The 25692-nt window shown below is 41.1% G+C and overlaps 1 protein-coding gene across 2 annotated transcripts in view; it reads right to left on the bottom strand.

The window, feature by feature from the left end:
- Positions 1 to 25692, bottom strand: part of EDIL3 (EGF like repeats and discoidin domains 3) — a 456004-nt gene that overhangs the window by 76339 nt on the left and 353973 nt on the right. For both annotated transcript variants that reach the window (XM_033922900.1, XM_033922990.1), the window contains exons 7-8: positions 16613 to 16768; positions 1665 to 1809 (exon numbers count right to left, since the gene is read on the bottom strand). In XM_033922900.1, the coding sequence (XP_033778791.1) occupies positions 1665 to 1809; positions 16613 to 16768 (301 nt within the window). The remainder of the gene's footprint in view (positions 1 to 1664; positions 1810 to 16612; positions 16769 to 25692) is intronic.

Here is a 25692-nt window from a genome sequence, read left to right as displayed (position 1 = left end):
AGTGCTGAGACTGTAGCTCTTGGCCACTCCTTTCCTCAATTCTATAATAGTGCACCCATGCCCCTGCCATCGCCATGCCCCCTTTTTAGGGCTTCTTCTACTAAACTGTGCTAGCAGTTTTAGCACGCGCTTATCATGCGCTAAATTGCCACGTGTGCTAGATGCTAATGCCACCATTAAATTGGCATTCATTTATACGCGTAGCGCGGGGGTTAGCACGCGCTAAAAATGCTAGCGCACCTTAGTAAAAGGAGCCCTTAGTTGCATGCTAAAAGATTTATATGCCTCTTTAGAGAATAACGCCTAGCGATGCGTGTGCTAATCCAAATGGTTGAACGAACAAAAGAAAAGCACGAGAGATGTCCTTAAAACCAAATAGCATCAATTTTATTCTTCTTAAAAAGGTAATGTCCCAACAATGATCCAAGTTTCAGCACAAAGATGCTAACAATTAGCGCCAACAAATGTTAGCACTCAATTATGAGCATTAATTGGTTCATTAATTGACTTGCACATGTGCAACTTTGAGTGCTCTATATATAGCGAGAATAGGTGGATATGAAGATAATGTTGTTCAGGTTACCTAAAAGTTAGATGCCCCAAAATTTTTGGAGCTGCTGCATGTGCCAGTGAAGAGCTAGAGGTAAAGGAGGGGGAGGGTGAAGGTGTGCACACGGCAGGGAAGGAGAGGGAAGGAGTGGGGGAACAGAGAGAAGGAGAGGTGCCAGCACCCCCACCGAGATGGTGCCCCCCCCCCTTTTACTACACTATTGTACACATGCTAAAGGATTGGGATAGGGATTAGGATTTGATATACCACTTGGACAAGGTGTATTAAGCAGTTTGCAATCAAGTATTCAAGCATTTTCCCCATCTGTTCTGGAGGGCTCACAGTCTCTCTAATGTACCTGGGGAAATGGAGCATTAAATGACTTTCCCAGGGTCACAAGGAACAGCATGGTGTTTGAACCTACAACCTCAGGGTGCTGAGGCTATAGCTCTAGCCACTACACCAATTAGCACCCAAGGGCTATTACTGGTACTTAAGGCCAAATGACACCTAATTTAACAATTAAGTTAGGCATGCAACTGGTACCATTCTAATTTGAAAGCTAGTTGGAAATTTGGGCACACAACTTTATATAATCCAGGGGCTAGTGCTCAGGTGCAGCACTAGGTGCCTAACATGGCATCCAGTTGTAGAATTTTCCCATAGAGTATGTAGAAGAAGAGGTAATAGCAAGGAACACAAAAAGTTCTGAGCTTGCTCGATGCCTCCATGACTCACATTGCTGTAGTATTATAGAAGAGAGTGCATGTAGCAGATATAGTCTGCAAAGAACAAGATGAAGACATAAGAACATAAGAATTGCAATACTGGGACAGACCGAAGGTCCATCAAGCCCAGGATCTTGTTTCCAACAGTGGCCAACCCAGGTCCCAAGACCTAGCTAGATCCCAAGTAGTAAAACAGATTTTATGCTGCTTATCCTAGGAATAAGCAGTGGATTTCCCCAAGCCATCTCAATATTGACCTATGGACTTCTCTTTTAGAAATTTATCCAAGACTTTTTTAAACCCTGCTAAGCTAACTGATTTCACCACATTCCCTTGCTTTTGTCTAGACATTTGTAGTAATTGGCATTGTTACTACTGAGACTAACCTGACAGTTCGCATCCAAGTAGTTCCATTCGTAAAGTGCAGTGTCTTCTGCAAACCTGAGGGAAGAGTCGTATGTACTGAGCTTCGATTGGTGGGGTGAATGAGTTAACATAAGGAGTGTTGTTGTCCACATTTCCACGAAACACCTGTGTCAACAATTTAAAAAAAGTAAAAAATAAAGATTTAAACTCATTACAGTGTGGGTACTTTTGACTGTGGCAAAATTGGGCCAGTCCAGCGGTGGGGGTAGGTGCAACCAGCTGGGCATTCATAGGAATTTCATTTTGAAATCCCAACAGGCTTTACCATTCATGCTCATGATTTGGCCTATTAAGACTTTTCAAAATAAACTCTTTATAGTTTCACTTTGAAGACAAGCTTGCAAATTTGTGAGGACAAAGTACCCTTGGCTATGGATGCACTCCATCAGTTTTCAAGGTTGTGCCAAGAATATGGACTGAACTTGATAAATTGTACATACATAGAGTCCATTCCAGGGCTTCAACTGTATGTTGAACTGGAATGTTCATTTCAGAATGTTTGTTCTATTCATGTAGTTCATTGGGTTATACTCTAATATACTGTGCACAAATGTATTGACATGAAAAATAGGCAGTGTTAATGGAATACAGTCTTAAATAATTTATATTTTGCTTTTTTTTTTTTTTTGCTTTGAGTGTGGTTGTATAACTACAAAAAGGTGGTATACAAGTCCCAATCCCTTTCCCCTATGCCAACAAACCCACAATTAAATAATCAGTTAACCTTGAGAAATCTCCTTGCTCTGACCCTGGCAAAGAAGTTTTGAAAGAACATCTAAGTCAGAATTGAGATATCCTACTTATAATGTCAAAATAAAAGTCTATCACACAGACATTTTTAAACAGGAAAAACATCAAGATTTTCTGTTTGAAAATATTTGAGAAGAATGTTCTTGCACTGCAATCGTCCAAAATGAACAAACATTTCCCACCAAAAAGTAGGCACAAAAATGTCTATCTGGTATCATATGTACAAAAATGGCCACAGAGATGTCCCTGCAGAACGAGGGGCAGCTGAGTGGTTAGTACAATGGCCTTTAAACAATGGGATCCAAGTATAAATCCCACCTTAATTCCTTTATATGTTATTGTGAGCCCTCCAGGAACAGATGAAAGCCTATTTTACCTAAAGGTATAGCACTACAATAGCCATCATGCTTGTAGGTGACTTATAAATCCAGGTTCAGTAGTATTTCTGTGTACATATTTGAACTGAAATAAAAGAGTTAAAGTGGGAGCAGTGGCATAATAAGGGGGGAGAGGGGGCAGACCACACCTCTCCTCCTCTCCAGCCCCCACCATGTATCTCTCTAAATGTTCACCACTGCGAGCAGCATCTTCCACTTGCTGCTCGCAATGGCCTTGGCTTCCTTCTGATGTCATTCTCTGGCTCTCTCATCTCTAACTCCAACTAAAGACACTCAGCACAAAGCTGATTGGGCAATCACCCCCCCCCCCACACACACACACTCCAATCAGCTTATCTTTCTTCAACTAATCTCTTATGTTCCTTGCCTATTGCGTATAACCTTCCTATCCAGCGTTCCTTCCTTTGCCCACTCCCCCCTATTAATTTTTTCAAGAGGTATCTCAGCTTGGCCTGTTTATGATGCCCCCCCCCCCCCACCAACTAGCATGGTGGTACTCACTTTATCATTGAAAGACATCCTAATTTTGGGCCTGCCCTAGTCATGCTCAAAACATATCTCCTACATGCCCCCTTGCTATTTGGACAAACTTCAGTGCAAAACATCCAAATTCTGTCTTTCAAAAATTGTGATTTGAATTTTTTTGGCACATGGATGTACCAAAGTTTCCCAACTTCTTATAAAGCACACACTGCACTTAACTACCAGAGGGGAGAGCTTCTGGGTTAGCAGCAGGCAGCATGTGAGAGTCTCCACCGATACTGTGACCTGAAGAAGCAAGCCTTAGAGTACAGGGGAGAAGAGAAATGATAGTTGCTGGCACAAGGGAGGGAAGGGGTGAGAGGAAGGAAAGTTGGTGGCACAGGAGGAGAGAATGGGAGGGTGAAAGGAAGGAAAGTTGGTTGCACAGGAGGAGGGGAGGGAGACATGCATGGTGAGGGGAGAGGATAAATTGCACATAATGGAGAGGGATAGAGAGATTTGGCATACATGTAGGGCACAAGGAAGGGAGAGAGAGATATGTTGGACTTGGAGGTGGATGAGAGGGAGGGAGAGAGTGGGAGAAATACTGGACCATGAGGGAGAGTGCAGCAGGGAAGAGATAGAGTGATGTCAGGCTATGAGGGTGGGAAGTGAAGGAAGAGAGAGCAGATGCTGGGCTATGGTTTCAAGTTTCTTTATTTTTGATATACCGTCTATCAAAACAAATGTCTAGACGGTGCACAATATAAAAAGATTGTGAAGGACAGTTAAAAAAAGTAAATAAAAGCAATATTTTATCATATATTAAAAAAATACTAAACGGATTCGGATTAACATACATGAGACGGAAGGAGAGTAGGGGAGGGCAAGGATATTTAAAATACATCGAAGTAAAATTAATAAAAAAGGAATGGAAATGGAAAGTGGAAAAAACATTGGGAGGGGAATCATTTCAAAAGAAGTATTAAATGTTTCATAGCTTCACATGAATCAAGAAACTGAGAGACTGAAGCTGATATTAAAGAGTAAAGGCATCTTTAAAAAGGAAGGTTTTAAGTTTGGATTTAAATTTTTCAGGCGAGTTCTCTAATTGAACGTCTAATGGGAGCGCATTCCACAGCTAGGAGGCGGTAACTGAAAAGATGAATTTGTGAGTAGTATCGTAAAATAGTTCCCATATTGATGGTATGGAGAGTAGATTTTGATTATTTGATCTGAGGGTCCTTGATGATTAATAAGGGATCAAAAGTTTATCTATGAATGCCGGTTGGTTAGAGTTTTTTGTTTTAAAAGTGAAGAGGAGTATTTTATAGGAGAGACGATGAGTAATAGGTAGCCAATGTGCTTTGTGGAAGAGAGGAGTGACATGGTCAAATTTTTTTGCATGATAGATTAGTTTAACAGCAGTATTTTGCAATAGTTGTAGGTGACGGATTTCTTTCTGGGTTATACCTTGATAAAGGGTGTTACAGTAATCTATAGTAGAAATTACTAGGGAGAGAATCAGGATAATAATTGAGGAGGGATCAAGGAAAGAAGAGATAGAACAGATGAACCTAAGCTTATGAAAACATTTCTGCATATCTGCACTAACTTGTTGATGAAAGGTGAGGTCCTTGTCTAGAATGACTCCGAGAAGTTTAACTTTACTATCTGTTTGAATTGGCGAGAAATCGAAACAGATGGGTAGACATAAGTGTTCATCTGGAGAGGGAGAGAAAAAGGACACTAGTAGTTTTTAGAATGTTCAGTGAAAGTTTATTATGCCGAAGCCAGAGACTGATTTTATTTTTGATTAATTTCAGTTGTTTCATCAGGGGATGTAGGATTTAAGGGGGTGAAGTAATTGGATATCATCGGCATATGTAAATACGATGAAACCTATAAATTGAGCCAGAGTGAGTAGTGGTGCTAGAAATATATTAAAGAGGAGAGGAGAAAGATTTGAGCCCTGATGGACCCCATAGTTTTGGTAAATAGTGGTGGCGATAGAGTCATTGAAATTGACTTTATAGTTTTGATCCTGAAAGTAAGAAGAGAACCATTTCAAGACTGTGCCAGATATATTGATAGATTTTAGTCGTGTAAAAAGTAGAGAATGATAAGGGTGGAGAAAGGAAGTCACTGAGAATAGTAGAACCCTGAGGAGAGGAGAGGTGGCAAGGAAACGGATGAGAGGATAGATATAACAGAGGGTAGAATTATGGTAAGGGAGGTACATTGAAGATATAAGGGAATGGAGGGCTGAGAAAAGAATGAGATGGGAAATTGGAGAGAAGATGGAAAGTTGACAGGTAGCTGAAATGTGAAAAAGAGAGGAAGGGTAAGAAGGAGGAAGAAAAGAGTTAAAAAAGAATGATCAATATGTATGAGGCAGGTGTAGTGATGGAATAGACATGAGAGAATAGAAAAGACAAATGGATACTTGAAGGAGAATTAGCAGACGAGAGGAAAGCGTAAAAAAAAAACTGGAACCAACATAATGGAAAAATAAAACATCCAGACAGCAAAAGTAGAATGAAACATTTTAAATGTTTTAAATAATATATGGATAATAATTAGCAAAAATATTATTTAAATTTTTGACAAATAAACACAGAATTTGCTAATTTTGTGCACAGAATTTTGAAACATTTTGTACAGAGTTTTGAAATTTTTTTGTGTAGAATTCCGCCTGGAAGAGTCCCTTACGGTTGAACTAAGCTGGTTTCCAATTCTGATCAAAGTTTGCAGTACCACAAGGTGGCATCACATCAGCATTGAAATTCAAACTGGCTTAGATAGTTAAAACCAGACATCTAGCCTGATCCAAGGTGTGGAGAGGCTTTGTTAGGAGACAGTTGGAATGAGAAGAGATTTGCTCCATGTGGGAGGAATGCCCAGAACAAAACCTTCTTCATTGTGTGAATTGCTGCTGTTCATGAACATATCTCTTCCAATTTACTACAGCTTAGATCATAAACTACATTGCCAACTACACATTAAATTGAACTGTAATACTGGGACATTAATAAATAGAATTGGAATGAATAATGTCCAACTACATGTTAAATACATCTTGTTCTCACCTGCATCAGGGTCTTTGTAAATAATGCATTATTTAACATGTTAAAGCTTCTAGTATAGAGACCCCACTGTTACGCCAACAATTTATATATAGTACTAAACATTTTTCAAGTTTCTCTGGAAACAGGCAAACAAACTGGCTGGAATGATGTGATCTATATCTTTATTTAGATAGATAGATAAAACATTTATTCTACTAATCTCTGATTAAAGAGACATGAATTTACTTACATCAAATATTTTTAACAATGCTCTTGTACATACATATTTGAACTGAATCCAGGTTCTGTATTATCCTTTCTCTTCCCGAATTCCATTGGTGCCTGACATAATAAGGGACAGGGAAGTTTGCGGGGGGGGGGAATCATTTTTATTATGAAAATATTGTATAAAAAGAAGTCTAATACCTTAGAAAAAGTAGCAGCCTGCTAAAATGTAGACCCCGCTTCCCAGTTGTAAGATAGATCATGACTACTTTCCTTCAGAGTCCCAGGGCTCCTTTTACAAAGCTGCGATAGCGGTTTTAGCACACGCTAAATTGCCGTGCGTGCTAGACGCTAGTGCCAGCATTAATGTTTGTTCATTTTGGACGATTGCAGTGCAAGAACATTCTTCTCAAATATTTTCAAACAGAAAATCTTGATGTTTTTCCTGTTTAAAAATGGCTGGGTGATAGACTTTTATTTTGACATCATAAGTAGGATATCTCAATTCTGACTTAGATGTTCTTTCAAAACTTCTTTGCCAGGGTCAGAGCAAGGAGATTAGTTAGTTCTAGCTGCGTAGTTCATTTTGGGATGATTGCAGTGCAAGAACATTCTTCTCAAATATTTTCAAACAGAAAATCTTGATGTTTTTCCTGTTTAAAAATGGCTGGGTGATAGACTTTTATTTTGACATTATAAGTAGGATATCTCAATTCTGACTTAGATGTTCTTTCAAAACTTCTTTGCCAGGGTCAGAGCAAGGAGATTAGTTAGTTCTAGCTGCGTAGCATGGGTTTAGCATGTGCAGCAATTCTGCGTGCACTAAAAACGCTATTGCAGCTTAGTAAAAGGAGCCCCTAGTCCTGTTTTGTTCTGTTTTCTATCATGCTGTTCTCGTCAGATCATTATTGGCTATATATTAATTTAATTCTTCTATCCCTGTTGCTTTGATATATTTTTCACTTGATATAAGAAATGGTCCCACTAGTTTATAATGATTTTGAAGTAAATAGTGCTTTTTGTACCTGTTCCCTGATGTTTCCTATAATACCAATACTCCTAGATAGTGGAATATGGGGCGGGGTGTGTGTGTGTGTGTGTGGGGGGGGGGGGGGGAGAGAGGCACAGAGGACAGTTTTTCAAACACAGCATCAGCAACCAGAAGCATAGGGGTAGGACTACAGATTGGCCTCTCCAACCGAAAACATGGCCTGCTGCCTCTGAATGCGCTCTCTTTATTTTGTTTTATTGTGAGTGCATTACAGTTTTTTATCATCACTATCAGTACTCAGGGGAACATTACTGCAGAAAGGGTATGCTTAAGGAAAAAAAAATACAGAAATGGACTGCATATTACAGACCGATCACCTACAGCATCACATTCTCCACGGCATTGCTCAATAGTAATAAAACAACAAAAAGACCAGTGAGAGAAAGTATGAGGATGGGCAATCAGAACTAGTTCTTCAGCAGTCTGAGGGAGAACTTTTCTCATCTCCCTCTCTCTGATGTTTCTTCCATTAATAGGGTTGCCTTCCTATGTTCTACTTTGTCATTTTTGATTACGTATCCCATACCAGGTCTCTGCATTTTTACTTTAGCTTGGTTTTTCCCTGCAGTTTCTATGGAAACGTCACTAATCTATGAGCCAACTGCTCCTTGTATCAGATTTGTTTCTTATGTTATTTCTTACATATTCCTGATTGCAGATGTTTTTTCTCTCTTCCTAATGATTTGACAGGAGGTTATGAAGCTTGCTGCAAAAGGCAGTCTGCCTCCTCCAAGCTAAAGCCATAGAACATGTACCAACACTGAGAGGAATTCTGGTTAATGGGATTTGGAAAAAAAAAAATACCGACAACAGGCTGGCACGTAATGCATTATTCGGGGCTGGATTAACACTACATCGAGCCCTAGGCAAACATATATTTGTGGGCACTCCTACGAGGGCTCCCCTTCCCCCATCTTTATTTCTCCTCTCTAGAAGTAGCAGGAGAAAGTGTAGAGCCTAGTTGTGTGTTTGATAGCAGTAATAGTTTGTGAGTGAGCATGGGATAATGCAAGCACATGCTTTGAATGGAGAAGCTTAAAGAGTAGAGCTGGAGAGTAGCCAAGTTACCCAGTTCAAAAGGGAAACTAGATTTCTGCAATCTTATCCTGGTACATTATGAGACCTGAATCACTGATTTCAGTTGTTGGCATCAGGGACTACAAATAGAACATTGAAATGGGAATAAAAGATTTAGGTAAAGGATCACTCACAGGTCATGGACCTGTGGGGCCGCCGCGGGAGCGGACTGCTGGGCACGATGGACCCCTGGTCTGACCCGGCAGAGACAATGCTTATGTTCTTATGATATAAGTTCAAAAACAGGAGTGACTAAAAAGTCTCCCTCCTCGAGCTGGGTAACTTGGCAGCTCTGCAACAGTCGGCTGAGAATCAAGGATGCTAGGCAAGTCAGTTTCACTCTCCATTGCCTATGGTACAAACCAGTGATTCCAAGGGTGGATTGCTCAAAAGAGTGAAATTTAAGGGCAATGTGTGCAAGATATCACTTTACAAAGTTTTACAAGTGAAAAAAAAAAAAAGGTTCACAAGTAGAAAAAGCAAAATAAAATATTTAGGGCTCCTTTTACTAAGCTGCGATAGCGTTTTTAGCACGCACATAATTGCCACGTGCGCTAAACCCACGCTACGCGGCTAGAACTAACGCCAGCTCAATGCTGGCGTTAGCATCTAGCGTGCACGCTAAAAATGCCATTGCAGCTTAGTAAAAAGAGCCCTTAGTCTTTTTTAATGCTTCTGAAAGGATATAGGCAGATTAGAATCTATTGGTATCTCCGAACAAGTTCTTCAATGGTTTAGGTCATACTTGGACAATCGAACTTCTATAGTTTCCTTTAACGATACTGTTTCTGCAAGTTTTTCTAATACTTACGGTATTCCCCAAGGTTCTATTTTATCCCCTCTTCTCTTCAATATTTTTCTTTCACCCCTTTTGACTCTTTGTCAATCTATCGGTTTTACAGTATTCGCATATGCTGACGATGTTCAACTTTTACATCCTATCGACCCCAATAATCAATTTGATATCATTAATATCAATGACAAACTTGAACAGATTCATTTATGGTTGGACAACAATAGACTCTCTTTAAACATTAATAAAACCAACACGTTACTCTTCCCTTGGAAAGAAAATCATAAAATATCTGTTCCTATTAAAATCCAAGGAGTAACGCTCAAACAAATTAATAAAATTCGGATCTTAGGCGTCATCCTTGATGAAAACTTAACATATCATGACCACATCAGTTATGTGGTAAAAGCCTCTTTTTACAGACTACGTCAAATCCGTTCTATTTCAAAATTTCTCTGTGCAAAATCTTTAAATACATTAATTCATTCATTAATTATTGCAAAAATTGATTATTGTAATGCTTTATTCAAAGGAATGGCCCAAAAAGAAGTCAGAAGATTACAGATCATACAAAATACTTCAATTAAATTAATTACTGGGGCCAAAAAATTTGACCATGTAACCCCATTATTACAAAAAGCACATTGGCTACCAGTGGGACATCGAATTTTATACAAGTTATCTTTACTCACCTTTAAATCTTTATCATCCAAAACTCCATCATTCATTTATAAAGTTCTAATTCCATACACTTCTCAAAAAACCTTACGATCCAATCAGCAACTTTTATTAGTTGTTCCCTCTCTCAAAATCATAAATACCAGAAGACAGTATATTTTCTCAGTTACAGCACCACAAACATGGAATTCTCTCCCACTTTATTTAAGGGAGGAGAAAAACCTCGACAAATTCAAAAGCCAACTAAAAAGTTTTCTTTTTATAGACGCTTTTAATCCTTAATTGAATTGCTATTTACTCTGTACAACTCCCTTTTACTTCAGTCAGCTACATATTTATTTTGTTTTCCCATCCATTCTGTGTATTTACCCTTATTTACCCCTTCTTTCCTATTATAAATTGTATTTCTTCCCCCTCTTTCCCAATGTTTCCTGTCCAGATTTGTCTGGTTTGTTTTAAATTGATTTTAATATTTTATTATATTATTGTTAATTTTTATTATGTATTTTCTGTAAATGTAAATCGCTTAGTAGTTACGATAGGCGATTAATCAAATATTGAATAAACCTTGAAACCTTGAAACCTTGAAGTGGTGTCAGTATTAAGATAGTGTTCAAGGAAATTACTCAATTTAATAATTAACAGGGTAAATTCATTGGGCTGAAAACTTCCCTCCGCTTGGTATGTGCACAAGTACAGTGGTACCTCGGTTTATGAGTGCAACGGTTTGTGAGTGTTTTGCAAGATGAGCAAAACATTTGCAAAATCGGCGCCTCAGAAACCAAGCGTGCCTCGATTTGCAAGCGCCCCCCCCCGCAAACCGGCACCCTCCCCCCCGCGATCTGGCACCCCCTGCCGCCATCGGGCACCCACCCGCCGTGACCTGAGGTCCCTCCAACCCACCCAAACCCTCTTCTTACTTTGGTGTAGCCTCCGCACCGGCACCGGCACCAGCATGTCCTGTGCGTTGGTGCCGGTGCCTGAAGATCTGCCTCGTTCGACGTGAACTCTCAGGCCTTGAGCATGTGCGCATGCTCAAGGCCCAGCACAGGAGGCAGATCTTCAGGCACCGGCACCAACGCACAGGATATGTTGGTGCCAGTGCCAGTGCGGAGGCTATACCAAAGTAAGAAGAGGGTTCGGGTGTGTTGGGGGTACCTCAGGTCACGGCGGGGGGGGTGCCCGATGGCGGCGGGGGGTGCCGGTTCGTGGGGGGGAGCCTTCGGGGGAGCAATGCCGGTTCTCGTGGGGGGGAGCAGCGCTGCTGGCCTCGGGAGGGGGGAAGGTGGGGGGTGGGAACCTATCAAAGCGAGTTTCCATTATTTCCTATGGGGAAACTCGCTTTGATAAAAGAGCATTTTGGATTACGAGCATGCTCCTGGAACGGATTATGCTCGTAATCCAAGGTACCACTGTACCAATAAACCTCTCTATCAAGGCCAGATTTTCATGGGGAAGCTTTACAGTATTTATATGAGACTGTCCTCTCCAGAGACACAGAAAAAACAAGTGCATGCACTCTCTACCTCTCTTTTTTAGTGTGTCCTATTGCTCTTATGCTCCTGCAGCAGTGCCCCCACCCTTCACCAGGTCTGCCCACAATTATGTAAAATGCTGGCATTTGCTGCAGTTTTTTTTCCTCAGTTGACAACAAACCCTTCACGTTTCCCCCATTCTAATCCTTTTCAACAACCTCAACCCCCAGATCACTCATTAGTCCCACTGATTCCCTCCAAAGACACTGTGCTGAGATCTGCTATCCCCACAGCCTCTGCAGCTCAGCCCCCTCCTGTGACTATAGCAGCCTTCCCTTGGTTGGAGCCTACCACAGCCTCTGCAGTGGAAAGGGGGGGTGGGGGAGCATGGAGAACTGCAGTGGTCTAAACTCTGAAAAATATCAACACACTTGGCTATCCTTCTGGCTTTAAGATACGAGATACTGCACAACTTTTTAGAATTCTGAAAAATTCCAGACAGTTGGCAATCGCAGGACCAGGACATGACGTCAGAAGGGAGCCGACTCTGGAATGAGCAGTGGGTGGAAGATGCTGCTTGCGCCAGTGAACATTTCAAGAGATACGTGGGGGGTTGGGGGGAGCTCAAGTGGCAGGGAACAGTTGGGGATACCCATGCAGTGGGGAAGAGTGGTGGTGGTGGTGGGGGAGTAGGGAGTGCATGGCATTGGGTGCCACCACCTTGGGCACCAATCTCGCTTACTTGCCACTGATTTTAATCCCCTGAATCCTGAAACATATCTGACAGGGCCTCCTTAAACTTTTGGGCACAAGGCATGTGACTAATTTTCCTATGCCTTAATATGGCTCTGGCCTTATCTCATATATTTCAACCATTACCTTCTTGAAGAATCATCATTAATATCCATTTTCCTCTGCTCAGCATCGGTCACTGGATACGTACTCTTGGTCTCAAAGCTACTTATGCATTGATGATTCCTTTCAGTCACTCATTCCATCAAACATCTTAGCTATTCTGGGGAAATTAATTATGATCTTCAGCTTTAGGGGTCCCTTCTCAATAGTCAGAGGACCATACTCCATTTCTATAGCTGCTTGAGCACTATCTAGACCAGAACAACTCTTGTTGTAAACCGCCTAGAACTGAAAGGTATTGGTGGGATAGAAGACACCAATGTGATGTAATGTAACATTTCTTCAAAGGACCATAACTGACTTGATAATAGCCCAAGTTTCTGCTGCCAAACCAGTGCTTATTGGTATTGTAACATAAGTCTGTAGCTTATCCTCTGATTTTCTTAGCCCATTTAAAAATGTTATGTCCATATCTGCTCTTCCTACGCAGCCTCAAAGTCTGGTGTGTGGGCATGGCTGGTGGTGACAGGTAATGATGGAGATGCACCATAAACTAGCTTTCATGATTGCTGATAGCATGGCTGCATTTTGACACCTCAGGAGGAGTCAGTAAGTACAGCCATGCTACCTGCAGTCTGGTAGTACAGCTGCCTCAGTAAAGTCAATGTGGTGGCCAGTTCCCCCTCCTGCTGCCCCCCTCCCCAATCCAGAATCCCCTTTCATCCAATGCCCCGCTTGATTCAATCTTCCGAAATTGGTCTCCCAAATGCAGATATTCCTGATCTGATCCACCTCTCAAATTAGAACCCTCCAGCAGCTTCTCCCACCCAACCCATGATTTAACAAGAAACCTTACCACCTTCTGAACGAGCCTCCCCTAACATCAAGCCCATCTCTGTCCTGTCTGGCTTTTGTTGCAAAATGGTGCCTACTAACCCCTAGTAGTAGATTCATAGTGCTACTGCTAGAGGTCACATTTTCACATTTCAAGTTTCATACAAGGGTAAACTTTGTTCTTACATTTCAAGTTTCATTTAAGAATATGTTTTGCTCTTACATGGAAGGTTGACCCTGAATAGCAGTACTATCAGTCTACTGCTAGGGGTAAGCAGGCACCATTTTGTATTCACAGCAAGATGGAACAGGAGCAGAGTGAGACCATGCCTACTCCATCCCAGCAGACCACCAGACACCCCAGTCATTCTTCAAGAGTCGATGTGGTGAAACTGTCATGTTGATATTATGGGATGGCCATTCAAAAGAAGGTGTGGCTTCTTGTCAAGGCATGGGCTGGATGAGAGGAGTTGCTGGAGGCTCTGAGAGATAGTGCAGCTACTACTGTATGTAATGCACTGTCTGTTTGATAAGCTTCCTGTGCAATAAATGCAGGATATATATTGGGCACACTCTCTGCATTTACTGCAAAACTTTTGCACTTACTGTGTGTTAATTTTCTCCTTTAATGTGCAGCAAGTGAAAAAAAAAAAAGAAAAACAAACTTAATGTACTTTAGGTCTAAGCTCCGGGAGAGCAGTTCAGTCCTAATGATGTCAGATGACTGTCAGCCTAGCTATCGCTACCATTCAGCATTTTCAGTTGGCATTACTTATGTCAGCGAAGGCCTAAGGAAAATTATATCAATCTGACTCTGGCATGGGAATGCAGATAATCCCTGAGGACAGGGAAACTGTTTTAAGTATCCCTGATATGTTTTAAGTTGCCCTGATTGAATCATGACTAGCTAAAAGGTGTTAATGTCTGATTAAGAAGGTGCTTAGGACAATGGGTCCAAGTGCACAGATCAAGAAACAAAGAAGCTAGAGACCTAATCCCATCACCATGCTTGCAAGTATCACACCCTCCTTAGCAATTAAATTAACCATTGTTTCAAACAGTTTGCAAGTTCTAAACAGAAAGATACTGGGGCATACAGGTTTCTATATTCAGCCAAGGTATAAAAGCCTCCTCTCTGCTCTATCAATCTAGCTATCAATATATCTATCAATCTGTGGAGGAGAGGGGTCTTGGCTCTCTTTCTCTCTCTCTCTGCCTTTCCCTGAAACTTCACACTTCCTTCTGGACTCTGTAAGGTAGGGAAACTGCTCTGCTCTCTGCTTAATTGTAATGCTTAATTGTAATGCTTATAAATATTGCTTTTCTGTAAGCCTATTTGGAAACTTCAGTGAGGGAACTGAATCTGGGACCAGCGTTTGTCAGTACGCCTTTTCACTTAACCCCTACCACCATACATTAGGGGGGCCACTAACAAAACTGACAATGACATCACCACTTATGTGCCTTTTCAGTCCTAATGTCTACAGAAAACACCTGTTTTTGGTAAGCAACATTGCTTATTCTTACCACAATACTGGTTGTAGTAAGTCTGAATATGTGGCATATGTGCCTTTGGCAGGGCTTATTGAAGAGTCGGGGGTTAGCCCTTGTAGGTATGCCAACAATCTCTTGTTGATCTATAGAGTACGATAAGCTAATCATGATTTGTCAGCTTTACAAACACTTTTAACAGCTATTGAGCAATGGTTAGTACCACAGCGGATGTCATTGAGAATGGTAAGAAGCTGCTGAAAACTTCAGTACAGTTATTTGGGCAATTACTTCCAGTGGTACATACTTACAAATATTTGGGAGAATTGTTGGATGAGAGACTGACTTTTTCTGCTCACGTTAACAATATAGTCTGTGGTGGCTATGCAACCCTTCAGGGTTATAAGCTGTAAAGTGTTTGATTGATCAGAAATCTTTTATTTACATTAGTATATATGCTATAAATGGCCCAGATGGATTATGCAAATGTGATTCTATTTGTGTTAAGTTGCAAGTTGCAGATGTTATAGAACACTGCAAAATGGATGTTGGGTGGTGGTATTAAGTTTGAGCATGTTACTCCCATTTGTGTGGCTAATCATTGGCTACCAATGCTTTACTGTATACGGTTTAAGGTTTTGATGATAGTGCATAAGTTGATCTACTCTGGCACTCTCACTACCTTGTGTGCACTTCTAACACTCTATATTCCAACACGAATGCTGAAATTATCCACTAGCCTTTGTCTTCAGGTGCCTACAGTCAAATGTGCAAAGCTGAAAGCAACCTGAAGGAGGGTGATTTTTCATTTGACATTAGTTTCATGGAATTCCCTGCCTATGGAACTGCAGAAAGAATAATCACTGATATGATTTAAGAAAGGATGAAAGGCTCATTTTTTTCATCAGACCTTCTCAATATCAGTCCCTGGTGTCTAACATCGAGAGCTGTTTTTATGAAACATGAGTATGGCTTTAGTGTGTTCTATTTTGTATGTTATGCATTGTTGTGTGTGAATGACGAGATAGGTTATCACTTGGGGGAAGGGGGGTCTTTTCTATTTTTAATGGGGTTATGTTTCTTGCATATTTTTCCTTTAAGTGATTTTATTGTACCCTACTTGGCTTTGGTCATTAAGCAACATATTAAGTGAAAATTAAACTGTAAACTTTCTTTTAGTCCTAGTTAGCAGATAAATTATGAGGGGAATTTTCCAAAGTATTCAATCTGACGGAAGCCTTCGCTCCCCAAATGCAGCTAGATATTTCAGAGCATAAATACATTTAACAATGGGAAAATAAGTCCTCCAGTTGGTGTAGTTACGGTGGGGAGTATAACAGCATATGTACAATCATTTTCAAATGTTCATGCAATATTTTAATGTCCACCAGAAAGCAGGTGCAAAAAATTTGGATACCTTTAGTGCGCCTATTTTTCATGTGTTACTTTTCAAAATGAAATAATGACGGCAGTTTTTCTTTAGCTGGGCAACTGGGCAGACTGTTTGAAAATTATGCCTATATGAATAGAAGAGGAAGAACTATTTTAAACGAAGTGAAAATATATGGGTTATATTAGCCTTTGAAAGATGGAATAAGACAATCGCTGATCGTTTTTCCAATGTGATGGGAGACATAGCACGTTCTAGCAACTTGATGGTACTCCCACCATGGAATCAATGGAAGAGAAATTAACTGAAAACTGACAAAGGGCAGATATAAAAATTAGGTTGTTTCATATTTTTATCTTACCATATCTTCATTGCTTCTCTTTGCTTTGTATGTTGTCCATGACTTTGCATCATTGCTATAGGCAATTTTGTATGATTTTATATATTCTGGGCTTCCAATTCTCTTTGCTCCTTGAGTTAGAACTCCGGTGACTCTCATTTTTCTTTGCAGGTTTATCTGAAATAAGAATGCAATGCTTTTACAAGCCTAGTAGACATAAAGGACCATATTTTCCAAAATACAATATAATCTACATGTATAAATTAGGGACCTGTGTGTATAAACCTCAAAGTTTTGTGCATAGCAAATGCTCGGATGTGAAACTTAGAACATTTGCTTGCTACTTGCATAGTTTTAGCTACATAGCCATAAAGTCATAGAGGGTGTTGCAAAGTTATTTTTTTAATATAGGTAAAACTTTATATGTAAACTTAGGTAACTGGTAGGTACCTCAGTCCTTTGACCGTGACACTACTATATTTGAAAAGCAAGTTTCTGTGTAGCATAGAAGTGAAGCTTCCCCCCTTCCATGCTGATGTTTGCAGTTCAACTCCCACTCAGCACCTCTCAGTCAAACAATAATCTTATACTTCTTCGTTTGTGAGAGTGTGTAGCGCGGTGGTTAAAGCTACAGTCTCAGCACCCTGGGGTTGTGGGTTCAAAACCCATGCTGCTCCTTGTGACCCTGGGCAAGTCACTTAATCCCCCCATTGCCCCAGGTACATTAGATAGATTGTGAGCCCGCTGGGACAGATAGGGGAAAATGCTTGAGTACCTGCATAAATTCATGTAAAACCGTTCTGAGCTCTCCTGGGAGAACAGTATAGAAAATCAAATAAATTATATATAAAAAAAAAAAAAAGACAGTAGTGTCACAGTCAAAGGACTGAGGTACCTGCCAGTTAGCTAAGTTTTCATTTAAAGTTATAGTAATGGAAAAAATTGGTAAGAAATTTTTGGTATGATTAATTCAGGGCATATTTACAGCATACGGTTTCTTCACAGGCACCACGCAGCACTAAAAAGAAAAGTTAAAGTATGAATCTTTTGCTCGGCTTCCTGATGTAGCTCCATGCGAAACGCAGCAGATAAGTGCTTCAGTTTCATCTTAGTAACATCAATAAGATTATTTAATAAGCTACCAGAAGCCCTGGTGCTTAGGTTATAATGTGTTGTGATTAGAATTTTATGCACCACTGGTAATATTTCATTACCTCATGGTGCCCCTGTAAAGTATTCATCTATGAGCACATGAAGTTTGAAAACTGGCATTTAACATGTTTCACTAAAGAAGAGCGTTTTCACGAGTGTTGGATTCTTTGTTCAAAGTCTACCTCTGGGATAGGCAAAATTTCTTCAGTCATATACATATATCATATAACCGACCACTCAAAAGTATATGAGAACCACCCCCCCCAAAAACAAACAAACACAAAAAAAGAAACCCCTAGAAACAAAAGCTCTAAATGTCCAATACCAGTCCTGCAAAGTTTACTCAAAGAACACATTAAAAAGCTCCTCAGACCTGCTCCTTTGCGTTGCAACTTCAGAGACTTGCTCTGTAGCAGTATGTGTACACCCCCTCCCCCCTCTCCGTGTCTGCCTGAGCTTCTTTATTATGCACACTAGTGAAGACAGCAGGAGAGGGATCTACTACTATTCCTTATCATTTCTATACCACTGCCAGATATACACAATCATAGAAGCCAAATTTTCAAAATGATTGGGGGTGCTCAAAAACTTCACCCCAGACCCTGCTCAAGCTCTGCCCCCATAATAATAGTACTAATTGTAATGACATGTTTTCCATTCATTTTTTATATATACATACAATATAATCTTATTAAGCATATATGATGGTTAGCCATAATTTAAACTACACTGTATGCTTTTCAATATGAATTTCTACCAGAACATTTGGCCTTGGTCACACATGCAGAACACATATAACCCCTATGCAAATACTGGACCACAAACTAAAAGTACTAATACTGTATACACAAAAGAAACCCTAAGATGCCAGATTCTACAACACCAGAGAAATAGAAAGAAAATAAATTCCTGAACTGACACATTTCAATCACTAAATCTTCTTATCCGTTTGCTGTTTTTCTCTCCTTCACTTTCTGCCCAACATCCATCTTTGGCATTAACTTTAACATTCAACTTTCTTACATTTTTCTGCATTCTTCTCAAAATCTATCTACTTTTCCATGTACATCTTCCCTTCCCATCTATCCATGTGTACCATCTCCTTCCTCTTTTTTCTCCCCTATGCCCATCTATCTATAAGAAGCATTTATTTTATCTCTGTTTTGATTATGAGCCCCTTAGCATCCTGTGCCGCAGTAGAAACCTCTACCGCGGCTTAGTAAAAAAAAAAAAAAAAAGGGGGAGGGGAATAGTTGATGCTAAAATGTTCAGCTGCATATCTAATGTCTACAGCTGTCACTTGCTTATGCTATCAAGAATCTCTCTCTAAAGTTAACCGAATGTGCACCAACTTTATTATAATTAGATGGAATGACATAATTATTACTGATCAAATAAGAGGTGTCAACTAATTTTAAATAAATACTAAGTGCCCTTTACTTATCTTTTAAAATCAACACAAAGTTTTAAGGCTCCCTAAATAACTGTCTGGTAAACTGCATTTTTAATCTTAGCACCAATGAAAATTGTAATTTTCCACAAGGGATCACTTAAAAGGGATCATTAGACTAAGCAGTAAATTAATGCATCTGCTATGTGTCCTTGGGGACAGCAGCTTGCATTTAGATTGAAGATTTGATTGTCCCAGAATATCCTCCATCTAGAAGCAGTACAAAATTGATCCTGTTACTTAGAAATAATTCAGCTCACTAATTAGTTGAGAAACCATGTGCAGCTGTTTCTAAAAGCAAATATATATACAGTGTGTGTGTATATATATATATATATATATATATATATATATATATATTAGGGAGCTAGTCTAATGTTATACTAATACAGACTATACTGCCTAATGTGGCAACCATGTCTACAAGCAGTGTAGTATGTAAACAACTAATAAGCAGCTCATGAATAAATATGAATTCACACCAACCCTTATTAGCTGACATTTTAACTTTTCAGTAATCTTCACACACTATTACAATGTGAGTGGTGTAGTTTAAGTTTTAATTAATCTTCTGTGGTAAACAAAGGCCTAAGTAGAAGCTGAGCTCCACCTCTTCATTCCTCTTCAAAAGCTAACCAAGGGGCTTTTTGCTCAATTCATTCTTTCCCCATTCTCCTTCAATGAAATCAATGGTATGTTGTTGAAATATGTACAGTATATTTTGTACCATTATCCATAGAAGCAGCACTGAATATATGTAGAGAATGATAACCATGACCATTATCGCCCTCATTCAATAACTTTAACGCCTAAATCTAAGCACCATTTGAGTGCTAAAATTATGGTCTAACTCCCCCTCCCTATTTTACAAATGCATGGAAGAGGTTTTTAGTGCTGGCCAGCACGCTGAATGCTCTGTGCTGCTCTGACGCTCATAGGAACTCTATGACCATTGGAGGAGCGCAGAGCATTCAGTGCGCCAGCCGACGCTAAAAACCTCATCTGTGCTTATGTAAAAGGGGGGGGGGGGGGCGGTGAGGTAATTTAGGTGCACAATTCATTCCAGAGTTCTTTTACTGAGCTGCATTAGATGCTAATGTACGTCTAATGCAGATAAAATAGAGTACCGTAGGCCAGCAGCGTGAAGGATTTTAAAAGGAAATGGGATACACATGTGGGATCTCTAGGGGGGTAAATTCAAGGGGGTAGGGTTGTTGGAGTGGGCAGACTTGATGGGCTGTGGCCCTTTTCTGCCGTCATCTTCTATGTTTCTATGACGCGTTCAGGCTTCCTGTGGTAACTTCCCAAATAAATGTGAAAAAATGTTTGTTTTCGAGAGGGCATGTCAGGGGCAGAGAGTGAGTGTTCTTGTGTCTCTGCATTACCACATGTTAACTGGTTAGCGCATGGATAATGCCAAGAGCCCTTATTGACTACAAAATGGGTGGCATTAAGGCCCCGATTCTATAAACGGAACCGTGATCGGCAGCCTCCCACAAAAGCAGCACGGATCATGTGTTATTCACGCAAAGGTGTCGTTTATAAAATCACAGCTACATCACAAGACAGGCGCTGGAAATGTAGGACAGGGTTTTCAAGGCCTACATTTCTGGTGCCTGTGATGAGAATCGTGACTAAGGAAGTGCCTACTGATGCCTATGGATACTTCAATCACACCTATTTTACCCTTAGGCGCCACTAGGCACCTTCATAGTCACATAAGAACATAAGAAGTTGCCTCCACTGGGTCAGACCAGAGATCCATCGCGCCCAGCGGTCCACTCCCGCGGTGGCCCATCAGGCCTATGGCCTGTGAAGTGGTCCCTGACTATTCCTATAACCTACCTCTACTTCTATCTGTACCCCTCAATCCCCCTATCCTTTAGGAACCTATCCAAACCTTCCTTGAACCCCTGTAGTGTGCTCTGGCTTATCACAACCTCCAGAGCACACACAGTTCTGGGCTGTTTGTGGATGCAATTTAATTGCTTTTAAATAGCATGATAAATTACCACATTGACTAAAGGCAATTAAACTAATTAAAACTGCTGCTAACTAGCAGTGTTGTATGTAGAATTTGGGCCTAAGTACACATGCTGTAATTTTACAAAATGGCTTATAACTAATGGCAACATTAATACAATAAAATACAAAAAAAGCAATTTTTGTGGCTGCAGTTCTTAATGTCCAGGAAAGCCCTGCATAAGGGCATAGTAAGGCCACTCTTTACTACATGCTTAGCAAAAGTACCCCTTCCACTTCAGGTCACTGAGGCCAGCAGCGTGCCTGATTTTAAGGCCAAATGGGATAGATACGTGGGATCTATTCACTGAGTTAGGTGGGGAAGGGTCATTGCGGTGGGCAGACTGGATGGGCCGTGGCCCTTATCTGCCGTCTATTTCTATGTTTCTATGTTTAGTGCATTAATGCAAAGAAGTATGGGGGGTTCTTACATATGCATGTAAGTTACAGAATTTTGTGAGTTACATGCTTAAAATGCCACATGTAGGCATGTGCATTTATGCCTACTATTGACATGGCATAATTGGGTGCACTTAATTGTAGACATGTAGATGGCAATATACAATAGCATTCTATAATGAGGTAGGGGTGGGGGCCACTGAACTGGTCTGTACAGGGCCCTGCAGTACTTTCCAGTAGTTGGAAAGGAAAGCCATTACTGGATACCCTTTTACGGTTTGTATCCCAAAAATGGTAAAAGAGAAATCAGTATACATATTTTATATTACATTCATATCATATACTGTGAGTGCAGGAGTTTTGCATCTCTTTGGAGGAGAGGAAGACAGCTTAAGGTTAAAATTAGCAAATAAAATGTTGATAGGTCGCAGCATTGTTGGACGGTTGGTTTAATCATGAATTGACAATGAATGTGACTATGCCGCCGACAAAAGACAAAACCTCTCTTCCAAGATTGCATCTTTGGATGGCAGTGTGGTAAATCACCGAGTGCCCTGTTTGTGATGGCAGTTTTTAATCATGAAGGAGTGTTAACGTGCACAGAATGGCAGGCGAAACTCTGGCCGCACAGGAGGAAATTCTCTTTCAATTGCTAGGAAACACTGACATGAGTGGGCACAGGATGAAGGTTAAAGGGAATAGATCAGAGGTAACCTGAGGAAATAGTTCTTCACAAAAAGGTGATAAATTCATTGAACGACCTCCTGGTAGAGGTGATGGAGATGAAAACTGTATCAAATATCAATAAATTTTGGGACAATTATATAGCCTCTCTGGGAGAGAGGAAGGAATAATAGATGGCATGAATGGGCAGAATATATGGTCTTTATCTGCCTTCTTGTATTATGTTAATATGATACTCCACTAACACAAATGACCAAACCACACAAATTAAATTGGCTGTTCACTAACCGACAAATCCAATGAAAGGAGGAAAATACTTCAAGTACTGTACAAAACAAGATTTAGAAATTATTCTGCCTTGTTTCACTATTCGGAGCGATCATTAGTCATGCCCCTCCCCCACACACATTTTTTTAGTTAACTCTCCTCCCCTTTTACAGAACCATAGCACAGTTTTTAGCGCCGGCCACGACAGTAGCAGCTCCGACGATCATAGGAATTCTATGAGTGTGCAACTGGTACTAAAAACTGTGCTACAGTTTTGTAAAAGAGGAAAGGGGGGGGAGGGGTTGTCAATTCAAAATCCAATAAATTATTTGACTAAGTCTGAGCAAAACACGCTGTGTTGAATTTACTTAGTTGAATCTAGGCATCACACGCTATGCTCAAATCTAGGCAAAACACACTGTGCTCAAAGGAGCTTCTCCATTTCACTTAAGAACATAAGAACATAAGCAGTGCCTCCGCTGGGTCAGACCTCAGGTCCATCCTGCCCAGCAGTCCGCTCCCGCGGCAGCCCGAACAGGTCACGGCCTGTCTGAGACACCAGAAGGGGCCCCCTTGCCACCTTGGTTTCCCATTGAGTTTTATCTTCCCATCGAAGTCCTAACCCTCCGGTCTTGCATGCACGACCTGGTCGGATTTTTATACTTATTACTTGGTTTGCTTTCTATACCTGTGTTACATCCCAGCACCTCTCTCAGTATCCCACGATCCCCCTATCCCTCAGGAATCCGTCCAATCCTTGTTTGAATCCCTGTACCGTACTCTGCCTGATCACTTCCTCCGGTAGCGCATTCCAAGTGTCCACGACCCTTTGGGTGAAGAAAAACTTCCTTGCATTTGTTCTGAACCTATCTCCCTTCAGTTTCTCCGAATGCCCCCTCGTGCCTGTTGACCCCTTCAGCCTGAAGAATCTGTCCCTATCCACCCTCTCTATGCCCCTCATGATCTTGAAGGTCTCTATCATATCTCCCCTGAGCCTCCTTTTTTCCAGAGAGAAGAGCCCCAGCCTATCCAACCTCTCGGCATATGGGCAGTGTTCCAGCCCTCTTACCAGTTTCGTTGCTCTCCTTTGGACTCTCTCAAGCACCGCCATGTCCTTCTTGAGGTACGGCGACCAATATTGAACGCAGTATTCCAGATGTGGACGCACCATAGCTCTATACAATGGCATGATGACTTCCCGCGTCCTGGTTGTTATGCCCCTCTTTATGATGCCCAGCATTCTGTTGGCTTTTTTCGAGGCTGCTGCGCACTGTGCAGATGGCTTCAGTGATGCATCTACCAGCACACCCAAGTCTCTCTCAAGACTGCTGTCTCCCAATAATGCCCCCCCCAATTTGTATTTGAACAGCGGGTTCTTTTTACCTATATGCATGACCTTGCATTTTTCCACGTTAAAGCACATTTGCCATTTGTTTGCCCAGTCTTCCAGCTTGTCCAGGTCCCTTTGCAGGTCCTCACACTCCTCCCTAGACCTAACTCTGCCGCACAGTTTGGTATCGTCTGCAAATTTTATAACCTCGCACTTTGCCTCTTTTTCCAGGTCATTGATAAATATGTTGAAGAGTAACGGCCCCAGCACCGATCCCTGTGGCACACCGCTCGTGACTCCCCGCCAGTCAGAGTATTGTCCCTTTACTCCGACCCTCTGCAGTCTACCCGACAACCAGTGCTCGATCCATCTGTGCACATCCCCTCCCACCCCGTGGTTCCACAGTTTCCTGAGCAGCCTTTCATGTGGCACCTTGTCGAAAGCCTTTTGAAAATCAAGGTAAATGATGTCTATAGGTTCCCCATTGTCCACCCGACTGCTTATTCCCTCAAAGAAGTGCAGAAGGTTTGTTAAGCATGACCTTCCCTTACAGAATCCATGCTGGCTTGTTCTCAGTAGGCCATATCTCTCGATATGCTCGCAAATACCGTCCTTGATCATAGCTTCCACCATCTTCCCTATAATTGAAGTCAGGCTCACCGGCCTGTAGTTTCCGGGGTCACCCCTCGATCCCTTCTTGAAGATAGGTGTGACATTCGCCAATTTCCAGTCCTCTGGTACCTCTCCAGTTTTCAAGGATAGGTTGCAAACATGCTGGATTGTGCCCGCTATTTCTTGTCTTAGTTCTTTCAGAACCCTTGGGTGGATCCCATCCGGGCCCGGCGATTTGCCGCATTTTAACCTGTCTATCTGCTTGAGGACATCCTCCTTACTTACCTCTATGTGTTCTAATTTTTCAGCCTGTTCCCCACTCATGAGCTCCTCTGAGTCTGGTATATTAGATGTGTCTTCTCTCGTGAAAACCGACTTGATTGCTTCTTCAGGAAATAACTGCCCAAAAAGGTTATTTTCCAAAATTTGTTTCTAACTACTATTTCTACTACTATTTCTTATTTCTATAGCACTGAAAGGCATACACAGTGCTGTACATTTTAACATACAATAGACAGTCCATGCTCAGAAGAGCTTACAATCTAATTTAGACAGGGCATTTCAGGGTTGGGGAGATTATAATGGGTACAGGTATCTGACAGCATTGAGGGGGAGTTAAGAGTTGAAAGCAGTTTCAAAAAAGTGGGCCCTTAGCTTGGATTTGAACACTGCCAGGGACGGAGCACGAAGTATTGATTCAGGCAACCTGTTCCAGGAATACGGAGTTGCAAGAAAGAAGAGACAGAGTCTGGAGTTGGCAGTGGAAGAGAAGGGTACAGCTAAGAGGGGTTTGCCTGATGAGTGGAGATCTTGGGGGGGAAACATAGGGGGAGATGAGTGAAGAGAGATATCGGGGGGCTTCAGAGCAAATGCACTTGTAGGTCAGCAAGAGAAGTTTAAACTGTATTTGGAAATGGACAGGGAGCTAATGAAGCGACTTGAGAAGAGGGGTAATGTGAGAATAGCGGCTCTCACGGAATATGAGTCGCGCGGCAGCATTTTGAACCGATTGAAGAGGTGAGAGACTGTAGTTTTCAGGCTCCAAATAAACTGAGAATGCACTGTTCTCTTTTCTTCATGACTCAGACTTCTTGTCACAAAGCTGTACAAAATTAAACCTGGCATGAGGACGGGTTTTCAGGGTTGATGCATGGGAGCATCTTAATCCTAAAAGAAGGCTCTTTC

The sequence above is a fragment of the Geotrypetes seraphini genome, chromosome 1 (assembly GCF_902459505.1).
Source record: "Geotrypetes seraphini chromosome 1, aGeoSer1.1, whole genome shotgun sequence".
NCBI lineage: Eukaryota > Metazoa > Chordata > Amphibia > Gymnophiona > Dermophiidae > Geotrypetes > Geotrypetes seraphini.
Note: the sequence above shows the minus strand (reverse complement) of the source record. Positions and strands in the feature narration are given on the sequence as shown.